The sequence below is a fragment of the Uloborus diversus genome, chromosome 4 (genome assembly GCF_026930045.1).
Source record: "Uloborus diversus isolate 005 chromosome 4, Udiv.v.3.1, whole genome shotgun sequence".
Taxonomy (NCBI): domain Eukaryota; kingdom Metazoa; phylum Arthropoda; class Arachnida; order Araneae; family Uloboridae; genus Uloborus; species Uloborus diversus.
Genome location: NC_072734.1, coordinates 112,839,550 through 112,854,819, shown reverse-complemented (window position 1 = coordinate 112,854,819; position 15,270 = coordinate 112,839,550). Strand labels below are relative to the sequence as shown.

General features: G+C 35.1%; 1 protein-coding gene across 1 annotated transcript in view; it reads right to left on the bottom strand.

Moving 5' to 3' along the window:
* Positions 1–3,575: 3,575 nt before the first annotated feature.
* The window catches only part of LOC129220768 (uncharacterized), a 36,362-nt gene continuing 24,667 nt past the window's right edge, over positions 3,576–15,270 (bottom strand). The window contains exons 7-10 of the mRNA XM_054855197.1: positions 14,639–14,792; positions 13,587–13,650; positions 13,073–13,264; positions 3,576–3,803 (exon numbers count right to left, since the gene is read on the bottom strand). Of these exons, the coding sequence (XP_054711172.1) occupies positions 3,576–3,803; positions 13,073–13,264; positions 13,587–13,650; positions 14,639–14,792 (638 nt within the window). The remainder of the gene's footprint in view (positions 3,804–13,072; positions 13,265–13,586; positions 13,651–14,638; positions 14,793–15,270) is intronic.

Sequence of the window (15,270 nt, the reverse complement as noted above, 5' to 3'; positions counted from 1 at the left end):
CTGTTACATGTTATGATAATTTCGTATCTCGCCAATTGGCTTGTACCTATGTTACGGTTCCACGTTATGATAATTTCGTAATTTACTCGTCCATCTTATGATAATTTTGTTCTTAAAATTGGAATAGAAAAAGAACGAAATCGAATTTTCGAAAAATCGCTTCGAGGTGCACACCCCCATGCTACAAACTAACTTCCTGCCAAATTTCATGAAAATCGTTCGAACGGTCTAGGCGCAATGCGCGTCACAGAGATCCTGACAGACAGAGATCCAGACAGAGAGAGATCCTGACAGACAGAGAGAGATCCGGACAGAGAGAGATCCTGACAGACAGAGAAAGATCCGGACAGAGAGAGAGCCTGACAGACAGAGAGAGAGATCCGGACAGAGAGACTTTCAGCTTTATTATTAGTAAAGATAAAGATATTCACTTTAGTTGAACAAATGTACTGCGCATTATGAGAAAATAGCTCTAAACACTGCAAGTTTGTATGCTTGATTTAAAAACAGTTTTAAACAATTCTATAGAGGTTCTCAAACTGGGTGCCGTAGGAAGAGACTAGGGGTGCAACGAAATGCCCACGGAAACAATGAATGGTTATTATAATTAAAGTTACTATTTCAAAACACTCAAACCTTTTAACTAATGGTCAAAATGACTTGATATTTCACCAGAATAATCATGAGACATTGGAATTTTGTTTGGTGAAAGAAAAAAAAAAACTTCGAAATTGCGCTGTCTGTATATTCGATAAATGAAACTGTAGCAATAGAGAGAACCAGTCTTTAATTCATTTTTTTAATGAAATTTTTACTTTTAAATATCAGAAGATATTTTATGCTCACAGCAATGTCTACGGAACTCTACTCATGTCACGTCTTAATAATTACATAACGACAATTTGAAAAACAGCACCAATAACATTTGGGAACTATTTTTTCCCCCAACGACAAACGAACAACTGTTCAAGAAAAATATCAAGTCATTCTAACCGGTTGTTTTTAAATTAAGAGCATTTTAAAATCATAACTTTTATTTATAACTAGCGGTACCCGCACGGCTTTGCCCGTAGTAGAAAATTAAAAGTTCATTCGGTTCGCCTGTACATTTACAAATAATGGATGATGAATTTCTCGCCAATTTGCTTATGTTAATTTGCTCGTCCACGTTACGGTTCCACTTTATGACAATTTAGTAATTTACTCGTCCACGTTATGATTATTTGCTAGGTAAACTGTTCTTAAAATTGGAATAGAAAAAGAAGAAAATCGAATTTTTGAAAAATCGCTTCGAGGTGCACACCCCCATGCTACAAACTAATTCTCTGCCAAATTTGGTGAAAATCGACAGAACGATTTAGGCGCTATGCGCGTGACAGAGAGACATCCGGACAGAGACACACATATCCAGACAAACTTTGAGCTTTATTATTTGTAAAGATTACCCCATGTATGTATATAGACTAGGGTGTCGTGAGAAAATTCTAATGCTTCATGGGATGCCGTGGCTCGGAAAAATTTGGGAGCTCTAGTGGGAAAAAAAGTTTTGAAAACGTTTTTAAACTAATGACTTGAGTTGAATTAAAAAAAAAAAAAAAAAAAAAAAAACCTTCGGAAACCTGTATATGTTTAAAAATGCAAATGCATAAAATTCACAAATCTATGCTTGCTAAAGTTCAGAATTGAAATTACTTTTTTTACTTATTGACAAAATGAACTTCATTATTGCTATTATTTTTAATTTTTTTAGCAAAAATTAAAAGGCAAAATCGGCAGATTTTAGGACAGAGAAAACAGCTTAAGAAATTGTATTCAATTAATAATCATTGCTCACCATTAAAATGGAGGGCGGGGCTAATTTTAAAGTTTTTTATCTCATTTTGGTGAAGTTCGTTCTTGGTTGATGCTCCATCCCTACTAGAAAAATTTCTTGCATCAACCTCTTTATAAATCTTGATATTATACTGATGGCGTCAATATTGACGTGTCTCATACTGCATTAAGGTTGCATAAAGATTAAAAAGCAATATTACAATAACAACACGTATGCAACATTGCATTCATCTTAAAATACCAATATTGATATTACCTTACAATATCAGCATTGCATACATGTTGACGCTGTCAAGATCATATTGATTTCATTCTGTCGCCGTCAAGGTAATTAGTACACAATAGAACAGGTGGACCTTCGTTGATACTTGCGCATGCGCACAGTTCTTTATACCCAGCGTCCCTTGCATTGCTGGCATGTTATCTTCCTCCTTCGACCTTCGATGCAGTCGATTCAGGACCTCCACACTGCATGTGGCGTTGCATTCTTTAGGCTTCGCTAAGTTGGTTTCTTAGTGGAATAGTATTGTTTTAGGAATAACTTATGAATGACTGATAACTGCATTTGTTTATTAATATAGTACTAGACAAGCCATATCGCAGACGATGTGCGATCAATGATAGAAATGGTCGAGACCGTCCCTAGACTATGAAACAAAGGACATGCAGCCCAGAATTTCGTATTATCACTACAATCGCACTAGTAAGATTAATTTTATTCTATGATTATTTATGTTATTCTTAAAGATAAATTCATATGTTTTGTCGGGGGGATATTTATATTTTCAATGCTGACATCCATTCGGAAATGTACTTTATTGTATCTATTTATTTATTGCTATCGTTACTCCTAAATGTGCTATAAAGACTTCCGCAATTATTCCTAACTAAGCGTTTTATGTCTTTATAATACAACTAGAAGCATGAATTAAAAAAAAGTCAAGTATTACGCAAAAACGAAAAAATTTTCAATTTTTAAATTAAATTGCGAGTACTATTAATATCTTTATATGAATTTCCGATCAGATGTCAGCTTTGAAAAAATATTCTTAGGCTAGAAAACTAATCAGTCTTGAAGAATAACAGAAATAATTAAAGAATGAAATTTAATACTTGAATTTCAAGTGAAAATAATACAAATAAATAAATAGATAAAACACCTTGCAAACGTACTAATTTCATACTGTCATGTCAATGTATCCTGACATATTCCTGTCATATCAATACGTATGCAAGGTTACAAAAGCAAGATCATCTTGCCTAGTCCTTGATTTCATGTTGCCATGACAACATCTTGATATTATCTTGTCAATCAGTATACGTATGAAGGATTACAAAAGCAGCCTACCTTGATATTTCCCTGATATTATGCTGCATACACCTTGTCAGTCAATATTGTGGCAGCCTGCTGACAGCATAAATGGAGTAACATAACAATATTGAGACAGCATTAATGCAAGATGATTTTTCTTGCATGTCAACCTTTATGCAATACAGAGGCAAGATATTTTGCTTGTCCCATCATCATTGGGAGGTACTGTTATTGCCCCCCTAATGAGTGTATTATACCTCACTCCCAAGCAGGAAATACTGATTGGGTTAGTGTTTCAATGAATATTCATAATAAACAATACAAGACTTGAAACTTATTTAGTCGATTATTTTAAAAGTTTATTTTCTAATCTGGATGCATAACTAATCATGAACTCTTTGACAACTGAGGGACTGAAGTCCCGTTAATCTCAATCGAGCACATCTTCTGAGACCTTTTGTTCCTCTACTGGCACGTAGTCTATGATCTCCCAACAGAAGATGCCATTGCCTCGGAATCCTGGACGACATTTGCAATATGAATGCCCATGCGCAGGTGCGGTGCAAACAGCATGGACACTGCAGTCACTCCGATTCAAGCAGATGCTAAGAAGGGCAGATTCTTCATCTTCAAAAGCCAGCAGTTTCGGATACAAGTCCTGCGTATCAAAGGGGAGAATGATAATGAACTCGTTTACTTCTGGAAATGACAATTTAATTATTGGTGTAGCTGGTGGTCTGGCACTCTAGTTATCAAATTACTCAATATGTGGTGGCAATGAAAGCAGTTGTTCGTCCCAAGGAGTTTAAGCAGCTCCATCTATGGAGTAACAAGATAACTATAGTTGTGGCAAACCAATCCGGACAGTGTCATATACTGTGATTAGGATCTGCGTAGCCTTTACAATGTTGTCAGTTATGTTTGCCCGTCTAGGTTGTTTCAAACTCATCAGGTTCATACCATAAATTCATGTAATGGCACTCAAACAAACCCGTTATTTGGGGTTCAGGATGGGACAATTGGTCTATTGGCTTTAAGCAGCATAATATATTTGTGTATGTGTGAGAGTTTTTTTTATGTATTGATAATTTACCCTACTCCTCAAAAAACTTTTGAATCACGTGCCAACTTTAAAAATTCCAGAATTTCAGTAAGAATCGCGGTTTTTGGAAAAAACTTTCTGAGCAAAATTGGTGCTTCTGAGTTAAATAAAAATTTCTAAATTCGAATTAAATAAAAAAATTAGTACAAAAAAATCACTAGAACAATGGAGAAACAATGTTATAATCTTGAGTTCTGAAAGAGAATTATGTATAGGAAATATAAATCATTTATACTGGGGTGCCCAACACCCAGGGAGCAAGGGGGTGGGGGCTCCCTCCCTCTCCTTAAATATCGCGAAGACCGCGCAAGCAAGACCCCCCTCAAATGAAAAACACCCCTCAAAACACCCCCTAAAGATTTCAACGGAGCGGTTTGTGCCATACACCCCCCCCCCAAAAAAAAAGTGGGCAGGGTACCCCTGTTTTATAGAAATAATGTTTAGAATAAGATTAATCTGACAGTAAAATGAAAGCTGTATTATCACATGTACAAATCTCATGCATTAAGGGTATGATTTGACCGATCAATCATATTTATGGAAATGGGGTCACATCAACTACCAATGTGGTAGTTGATGGTCGGGATCACCATCAACTACCACATTGGTTGACATCATGAACGTACGTCACTGCTTAGGTTTATATAGTTCCTGTTATCTTTTATGAGCAAGCATTACGTTGAAGAGACTTGAGGGAAAAGATACAAGAGAGAATGGGGTCGTTTCCAATATTTTAAAAGTGTTTTTTTCTGAAAGAACATGCTTAAAAACATAGGATCTAACTATTTTTTAAATACTTTGTTTAAGTTTAATAATTAATATTTTCAAAATATTACTTAAATCGGTGATCTTTCATTGTTTACATTTCTTGCCGATGACATCACAAATGATGAAATGCCATTCTGTGTTGCCATTCACATAGCAAAATATTTAATTCGCATCTTTACTCACGTGTATTGGCAACGATATGGGGCGATTGGAGCTTATAGAGGGGGGGGGGGGGAGCAAAAAAAAAAAAAAAAAAAAAGCTGAAAGACGAGGAATTTTAGCGGAAGCAAAGAATAGGAAAAGAAAAATTGTTGGGAAACTTTGTTGATGCTGGTTTTGGTGATATTGAAGCAGATAAGTAGAAATTGATGTACAAGTCCATCAACTTAGCTCACGTTTTTCTGAAGACTTGGATGAATTTTGTAACCAATAACTTTCTCCAAAGAAATGCACATGAATTTGACTTACATTATTTACTCTGAAGTATTTTGAGGTGTCACAAACACTTGGCAATAATTTTATTAAATAAGTATGACCTGTTTAAGTAAAACGATTGAGTTACTAATGTCTAAACAATGAATGCATCAACTAAAAGTTATTTCTTGTGCTAAATAATGTTTCGTAAACAAATTTGCAAAGTAAAATAAATTATTATGTTCTGAAAAATTTTACATTTCTGCTTTTTTTTCGCTCTTTCTTTTAAGTAGTTTATTCTGTCAACGATCATCTCTTTTTTCACAACCTTGACACCTACTATTTTGGTGCGTTACAATGGGGTGGTTTCCTTCAGTCAAAAGTACTACATTTAGTCATTGAAATGGATAAAATGAGAAAAAAAAAAAAAAGAAAAAAAAATGAAAATAATAATAATAACATAGACCAAGAAAATACTTTCATTTTTCGAACAGTTTTTTTAAAATTAATTTTTTAAAATGTCCAATTTTTCAAACAAGGCGTGGTCTTGATGACGTCACAAATGATGCACTTTGCCGCATCTTTTTACTACGTTTCCACGTTATAATAATCAAGTAGCGAATTAAAATTGCGCTCTACGCTTTCTATCAACCATATCGTTGCCAATACACATGAGTAAAGATACGAATTAAATATTTTGCACTGTGAATGGCAACACTGAATGGCATTTCATCATTTGTGATGTCATCGGCAGAAGCCGTAAACAATGAAAGAGCTCCGATTTAAGTAATTTCGCAAAATAATTAAACGTAAACAAATTTATCAAAAAATGGTCAGATCCTATGTTTTTAATCATGCTCTTTCAGAAAAAAAATACTTTTAAAATTTTGGAAAGACCCCATTCTCGTGTTGTGTTAATTTTAAATTGAAAACCGAAAGTTCGCCTGATTCTTCGGCTAAGTGGTGCGGAGGCTAATGGGACTTTCCCTGTGAGGTCTAATGGGACGTGCCTCATTGAGCAGAATTTTCCCCATTTTTCATGCAGTAACAACAATGAATTTTAAAAAGAATTGACCAATTACAGGGGAAATTTTTTTCTTATATTTCGAAACACATGTATGTGTAATAGGACTCGACCGATGCATCGGCCTGGCCGATGCATCGGCGCCGATGGTTCAACAATTTAGCCATCGGCATCGGCGGCCGATGCTAAATTGGAAGAAACATCGGCCCATCGGCCTTAAAAACTTCGAAAAGCCGATGGAATTGGCCGATGTTTTTGAAAAGAAAAAGACCTTTGATGTTTTACCTTTTAATACAAAATAAAAGTTGTTTGCTAAATTTCAGTATGAATTTTTATTTGAGTCACCCCTGAAAGAGTTTTTAATACTGCATTCAGGTACCAAACAAGTTAATTATTGCGTTGTTTCTTGCTGCTGGATGTACGTAGTATCTCTCATAAGTCATAACTCCAAAATGGTAAACTGTAGAAGGATAAGTTTTCGCGTGTGGGGTGTGCGTACGTTCCAGTTGTGCACTTCCCTTTTTGTTTTCGATCGGGTGTTCTGAAAAGCCTGTTTACTCATTTTTTGTGGCTATTAATTACTTATTTCAATGCAAAACTAAGATAGCGTCTCAGACTGACAGTCATTTGGTGATATATTGCCGAATTGGAGACCATGGAAAGAAATATGAGATGGCAAAACCCCGCTATTCATTTTAAAACACTCTGTATTTTAAATCCGCCACTGCAAGTCAATACAAACTCGGGTGCAAGTTTCGGAAGGGTTTTTTTGCTCAAAGTTTATGATTATTTTGAACTCTATTTTTTACGACTATTTTGAATTTCCGAGAACACTTGTGTGCCCCTGCTCCCACTCCCTCAATTTCTGAAATTAAACTCTAGTTATACTCCTGAGTTGTTTAAAACTAACACCATTCATAAAATTAGAGATTTTTTTTTCAAACTTTATCTATTGCTTAGAAAGAATTTAGAGCATTAATTTAAGAAATTGATTAAAGAAAGACGTTTTGAATGGTGACACAATTCGGAAATCGAAGGGACTTTTGAATTTTTTCTTCGGAAGTGCTGAAATAGATTCAGAAACTCTTCCGAGGTGTTGGTTTTAGCGGTTCTGTACTACAAATATTAGGCCGAGGTTGGGGCCGAAGTGTGAGTTACTGCAAAAACAGAGGGTGACCCCCCCCCCCTCCATTTCGTAATGCGCCATCTTTTTTGTATCATTAATAGTGATCGATTTTTTTTTCTGTTGTAAGTAACTATTTTTATGTATTTATATAAAATCAATGAATAAGTTATTTTCGTTTTTTATAGAAAAGTTTCAAGGATTTTCTATTATGCAATTTTTTAAATTTCAGAAAATTACTGTTAAATTGAACAATTTAATTTGAACTTGTTTGTAAAGCTTCATAAAAGATTAAACAATCTAATTGTTCAATATTATGTATGCAAACATCAGATCAAGTAGTCATATGTATTCAGTTATTAACTTTGTGTAAATATTGATTTTGTTTATAGCTGCGTTTTAAGAACCTCGCTCTTTTCATGGCAATTTTTTTTCCAGCAAAATTTATGTCACTGTTTTAGTTTTTTGAAAAATGCAAAATTTTCTATTCATAAATTTTAAATAAGAAAAAAATATTTCTTTTATGATTTAGTATTGTAATTTATCTGTTATCTTTTTTTTTAATTTGATGACTAAAAAATGTCTACGTGCAATCTTTCCAATTTAATTGCGTAATTTGTTGACGGTTTCATAGTTTTATTCTTAATTTTTTTTGAATGATTTAACAACATAATTTAATGTTTTTTAACTATGTTTAGTGAACTTAAATCCATACATCATTACAATATTACTGAAATCTTAGTTATATGTTCAATTTAAAAAAATCAATTGTTTATTAAACAGTCTTTTTGTTTTTCTTCCTTTTTTCTTTCTTTCTTTTTTTTTTTTTTTTTTGGCTGTTGTTCTTTATCTTTCATTGTACAGCAGTCAAAAAAGGAGAAGCGTAACTACACCCTATATAGATTGTACGCAGTACGATCCAAAAGTTCGGGACAAGCTGTATAAAACCTTACCCAGAATAGTTCACATTACAGAAGCACATCCACCTTCAAAAGTTTACCTTGAGGGACTATGTACTTCTGCCAGTGTTCATATAACTTTTGGAAACACTTCTGAAAGCCATTTTTTGCTACCTTCTATGATGCAGCTTTATCTTCTCCTGACGGAGGAAAGCATCGTCCATGCAAATGTTTTTTTGCTGGGAACAGGTAAAAGTCACACGAGCTAAGTCCGAAGAAACGTTATTTGTCATATCAGAGTATTGACCAATCGAAACGTGCATCCTCAACATGAAAGTCGCCTTCTTCCCTACGATGAAGTTAAAGCAGCAGCGCAAGAGGCCTTACAGGAGGTTGCGAAAATGTCTTCCAGGAGCGCTTCTAAAAGCTATACGAACATTGGCAGAAGTGCATAGTCGTTCAAGGTGACTATTTTGTAGATAGATTTGCTTCGGTAATGTGAACTAGTCAGGGTAAGGTTTTATACAACTTGTCCTCTAACCTTTAGATCATACTACGTACGTATGAGTTTTCAACTTACTATTTCATAACGTTTTTCAGTGATGTAAGTTTACGCGCATGAAGACATCACAAGAGAATTTGCGATAATTAACTGAGGAAGCGTTCAAAATGGATATTTCGGTCATCTACATGTTCTTAGGTACATATGCATGTACAGATGTGCCGAAAAAACTTGTGAAGTTTAAATTGGGTGATCGTAAAATAAAAATTTAGGTGAAAATCTGATTTTTTTTTTATTTTTTGTGATTGCAATTCCTTATTCGTAGAAAGGAAGTAAAGTGAAATGAATCAATCATCCTTTAAATCTCTGACAATTTTATCAATTTATTTCTGTTTGATTTTTTTTTTCCATCGGCCATCGGCAATCGGCTATTTGGAGGAAAACAATCGGCCATCGGCCATCTTTGAACAATCGGCCAACAATCGGCATCGGCCCATCGGCCAAAAAATGCCATCGGTCGAGCCCTAATGTGTAACCTGCTAAATTTATTTATATCCCCCCCCCCCTCTTTTCAGCGATTTTTACAAATGTTAGGCGCATTTTAAGCGTAAGAGAAGGAGGAAAAGGTCGTTTCTCACAGGAAGTTGCGCCCCACGGAACAGAATCAATGGGCTGCAACATTTGCCAAACATCTTCAGAACTTTCCCTTGCGCCATTTGTCAGCATCAGTAAATGGCGCATAGCGTTCTACGAATCATCTACTGTGTAAAATTTTAGACAAGTCATAAATAAAACATTTAGATACCTGGAATAGGTCGACATTGGTCGCAGGATGCGGGAATAGAGTCTTTCAATATCGAAATTTTGGAATTTTAAATTAAATTTCGAACAAAAACGATTTTTTTTTAAATACTAGCTGTACCCGCACGGCGTTCCCAGAATTAAAAAAAAGTTCATCGAATAAAAAAAAAGAAAAATCCCCCCTCCCCCTCTCTGATGTAAAATGATCATTTTTAAACATAAAATGCGTATACACCTTTTCAATAAAACCTATTAAATTTCTTTGGAATTTGAAACTATTCGCCAAAGCATTAAATTAGATTAACAGTTGCTTTAAAACTTAAAATATCTACAATATTGTCATTATCATGCCTCAATACTCGCCTGTACCGCTTCGTACATTCAAGCTAAAGGGGGCTCCGGATGATGCTAAAACTTCCATTCATTTGGGATTTTTTCAGTAATGAATGATCATTTTGCATTTATTTTATAATCACTTTCTTGTATCAATGTAAAAATTCGTTTTAACCTGACAACGATGAGCTGAAAACTTCGACGAGCCGAAGTGAACATTTACTCCCACCTAACTGATTGGAGAATTAATGTTATTTATTTTCGAAAAGCCGAATTTCGTTGAATCGAAATATTTGATAATCCGATTTTTTTTTTCAGGGCCGTGGTCAGATTTTCTTTGCTGAAGTAATGTCGAAATCATTTTTTCCCACAAATAGTATGAATAAAAAGAAAGAAACCGTCTTCATTGTATCAAAAGGCGTCTGGACAAAGTGAATCTTGTATCTTATAAATCTCCATACAGATAAATTTACAAAATGAGCTAAGCTTTCCACACACACACACAAAATGAATATTGAAATTAAACACAGATTTTAAGGATTTTTGTTGCAGTTGATGACGGAATTGAAGTCGCAGAGTACACTACTGATGGAGAAATTGTATGTAAGGAAAATTGCGTAAACGTTTCTGGTGATTAAGAGAAGGAAGAAATTCAGTTACTGTGGTAAAATTAACTTTTGTTCAAAGTACAAAAAGAGCAGTAGCAAGGGCTCCCATATGGGGGAGGGGCAAGTGGGGGATCAAGCCCCCCCCCATTTGAAATTAGAACTTCCTTGCTTTTAGTACTTTTGTCTTTGCAAAAATGTAAAAATATTTCTTCTCCAGCAGTTTGAATAAGTTATTAAAAATGTCAAATTTTAATAACTCGAATCTGTACTGAAATCGGTTTCTATGCGGAACGTATCCTGCTAAACCATGGGTAAAATATCTGAGCCCCCCCTTAAAATTTTGGATATAGGCGCCCCTGAGCAGCAGATGTATTGGCTTTTTTTAATTTTTTATATAGAATTTCGTCCGAATGTTCCTGACTCCTCGTTTGATGCATTAAAAGCATCCGAGGACTTTTTAGTTAAAAAACAAATTTCTGCAGAGATGCTCTTTTTTTCGTTAGTAAAACGTGTTATATTTCAGCATAAAAAAATTTATTTGTTTTCCAATCTGTACAAACTCTATTATAATTTGTGTAAAAATTATATCACACGTTGTCAAGATGTCAAGTATATCTATATAATCTCTTTGATACATTATTCTATCATTTTTACTAATTTTATTTTATTCTATAGATATTGTCTTCGTTTCCGATAAACTGAATTTTCGATAGCTCGAATTTGTTTTGCTTTTCCCGCAACTTCAACTAATCAAAGTTTCACTGTATCTCAGCTTTTTCTTAACTTTTAAACGTCGATTATGAAATTCAGTTGGACTTTCTACGTTTTTCAACGATTTCATTGGCTGCTGCAACGCCATCATTAGATTTTTATGATATGGTAAGATATATAGAGTAAGATATATAGCCGTGCTATACTAGAAATTCAAACCGGAAGTTTCAGCCAAGTATGAAGTTGTATCGAAAGATCCGTAGCTTCTCGCTAAATAACTTGGGGTTCATTTTGATTAAAAACATTACATTACTCAATCTCAATTGGTAGTTAATTTAAACTTTAGATTGTTGCAAGTTTATGAAGCATGTTTTTGAAATTGTATTAAAAACGTGAATTAAAATGGAAACCAATAATCCGCGAGCTACATTATTTGGTCCCTCCGCGAAATAGGTGATAAGAGGACATTCATTAATTACGTAAGGGTCCCAAGGGGGAGGGGGGTGGAAAATCTCTATGTACCCTTACTTCGGGGGGGGGGGGGGGGCTCAAGCCCATTCTTATGTAATATTTTACAAGTCGATATTTTACATTTGAAATCGCGCGGTTGAGTGGTTTAATAGGGATTATATTGCATCTGGAAGGTAAAAAACGTATTTTTAGGATGAGCTGTTTTTTATTTATTTTACAAAGAATGAATAGTGTAAAATACAATAAATGAGTTGCACTATGTATGGCATGTTTTATTTTTAATTAGTATCGCATCATATACACAAAAAAATGTCGAAAAAACACTCAGTCTAGATTTCAACTTTTTAGTAAATATTTCTTCACACATAAAGGTTTAGTTTAATAATAGAGAATTTAATTCTAGTGATGTTAGATTCGTTATTTTATTATTTTGAAAAACGAAATGGAGTCTTACGTAAGAGTAGCGTGGGGGTGAAATATCTTACGCAGCCTTACTTGGGGGGGAGGGTCAAAATTTGCCAAAATCATCCTTACGTAATTAATGAATGGCCCCTAACCATTCTAACAAAGCGGTTACGTTATCATAGCCCTGCCCCTCTTTGCACCGATGTATCCCATAATTCCAGCATCAATTTCATATCTTTTTACTACAGACAAGTTCTCTCTATTTAAATTTGTTCACTCTATGAAGATAACTGGATGACGTCATGAAAATTACATGTTTCGGAAATTCAGTTTGGATAGGATATGTTCGCTAAACAACCATTGAATTCGCCGATATATATTGTCCGTTTTTCAGGAGAAGACATTTGACTCCTCCCTCGTCGCGTGGTATCTGATGATTCTATTTCGCTGTTTTCAGCAAAAGATATATTCGGATCATAGCATTTTGTTGTAAAAGCAGCAGTTTAAAATGTGAGAATAACTAAAATGGCATCAGACAAGTGAAGCAAGTGATGCAAAAGACACTAAGATTTTTTTGCACACTAAAATGAACGCCCAAGTTAAGGATGTTTGGTTTTGTCGCCTTTAGAAGCGCGAGAATTGCTTACCGATCACCCCCGCGTTAAATGGAACTCTGCGTTCGAGGAGGCGTGGCGAAGTGCCTTCTCCTAAAAAACAGACAATATCTTCAGTCAGAACAAATACAATCATTTCAGTTTCAACTTACTTCGTCTTTGAATTTTTTGGTGGCAGAGTGACCCGTTGTGAAGGAACGCGGCTGAGTAACAACCATGCCATCATACTCTTCGTCTTCTTGTCTCCGTATTCGTTTGTCTCTGTGACTACCCCTTGGTATCTTGAAGCACACGAAACCATCTCCGAAGAATTCAGGCTGACAGTGGCAGAAGCCCCTATGAGCCTGGAAAAAGAACGTTTATTCTGAAACATAGAAAACATAACACAGTCGAACATTAAAATCAGTTGTTCAAAAAACAGTTTCAGTGGTGCCATCTATGAACTGCTTAAATCATTTGAGAGACAAATCGTGAGTTGCGCTAATAATAAATCATTTTCACTCATTTATTAGAAAGAAAAAGAAGGAATTAAAATTTCAGTTTTTGCTGAAAAGGACTAACCTGCTTGTCACTTTGTCCCTTTGGTACTACACACACAGCTTCTGGGGAGCAGTCAGAATCTTTACTACAATTGGATTGGTACGAAAGCTTATTTATAGCTCTTGCCTCTACGGGACTTCCATCACTGTCCTTAACAAGCATTACTTTCGGCGAAACGTAGTGAATTTCACTAAAAATTAACACGAAAAAGATGAACAGCTCTTATATCGTAAGATAATTCATTCATTTGGGAAGTAATCAGGCATCAATTACTTTTAGTGTAACAATATTGAAAAAATTAGAAAAAAAATGATTGAAAGAAATTCAATTACTTTTCTTCTAGTTGCAAAGTTTGCTGTGGAGTAAAAAAAAAATATTCTTTCAATGTCAATTTTAAACGTAGTTTTTGAGCAAATTTTTAAACCACCATTACTCCCAGTCCATTTCAAAGCTTTCCAGCCCCCGGGAGGGGGGGGGGGGGGAGAGCTGGTCAAAGGATACATATTTACAAAACACGCGCAGTGGAGCCCCTAATATAAATTTTGGGGATTGTGGAAATTCTCAATTTGCCGAATGGAACTTCACATTTTGTCGAATGGAACTACAAATTTTCCCGACTGATGATAAGTTTGCCGCATAGAGCTCTAAATTCTGCCGAATGATCAGGCAAAGGAAATTTTTGGAAGTTCAGTGTGACCTCCCTTGACCTTCCATCTGGGAACCCCTGAATACATATTATATGAAGAAATGAAGTGAACTTGTTTAAGTTTCGAGTAAAACGCGTCCAAAGTTCAACCCGTAGGTAGAATTTCATCGGAAAGTTTTTTCAAATCATGTTTTATGGTAGCACTTTTCGGGCATACAATCACCATTTCTTAACCCAAGCAAAATGAGAGTGTCTTTTACTATTTGTTATATTATTTACCCACAAAATTTGGATTTTGACACTTGACCCGTTTTCTAAGTGATGCGCAAAAAACACCCCTATACATGCACACATTCATAAATATAATATGTTTCTTTCGACATTTCGGGGGAAGGGGTGGTGACCCTATTAATCCACCAATTATCAGGCCGGGTTAAAAAATGCGGATTTGAGTTGATTTATCATTTGCGAGAAAATAGAGAACCTTACGTTTTGTTAGAAAAAAGACATTATGATAAAGAAAAACACTTACTGCGGTATGAGATCGTCAATGGTTCCATCGCTGTTTTCACTCAAAGCAATCAGTTTCTCTACGAGCATTACTTTTGGATCTTCAGTGCTGGGCTCTCCGAAGAGAGATCGAATCCAGCGACGGAACATTTTGGCCTCCAAGGAACCTGTGCAGCCTCAGAAAAACATTCCAAAATGTAGAAGAAAATTTACTGATTATGTACATAAATTTTAAGAAGTGAGAAAGGTCTATGACCAATTTACAAAAAGAAATTAAGCTGAGTCACATTGAACTAAAGAAAACACCCGTATCAAATTCTCCCTTTTCTCCGTCATTCAGATGGAATCGTCTTAACTGGTCGCTTGTTAACTCCATGGCAAACGTAGTCAGACAGTATACTCTCTGACCACGTTTGCCACGTAATAAGCAAGCGGCCAGTTAAGACTATTTTCGCTGAAATGAAAGTGAAAAGGAAGAATTTGATCCAATAAACAAAACTTCAAAACATAAACGCATCAACAAAAAACCAAAGCAGTTGTAGTCGAATTTTCAATCATCTTGTATATGAAGTTGTACAATTTGATTTATTTTACTTTCTGAACTAGATGGTTTTAACCAGTTGAAGGAGAAAGAACGGCAAAAGGCAATGATTT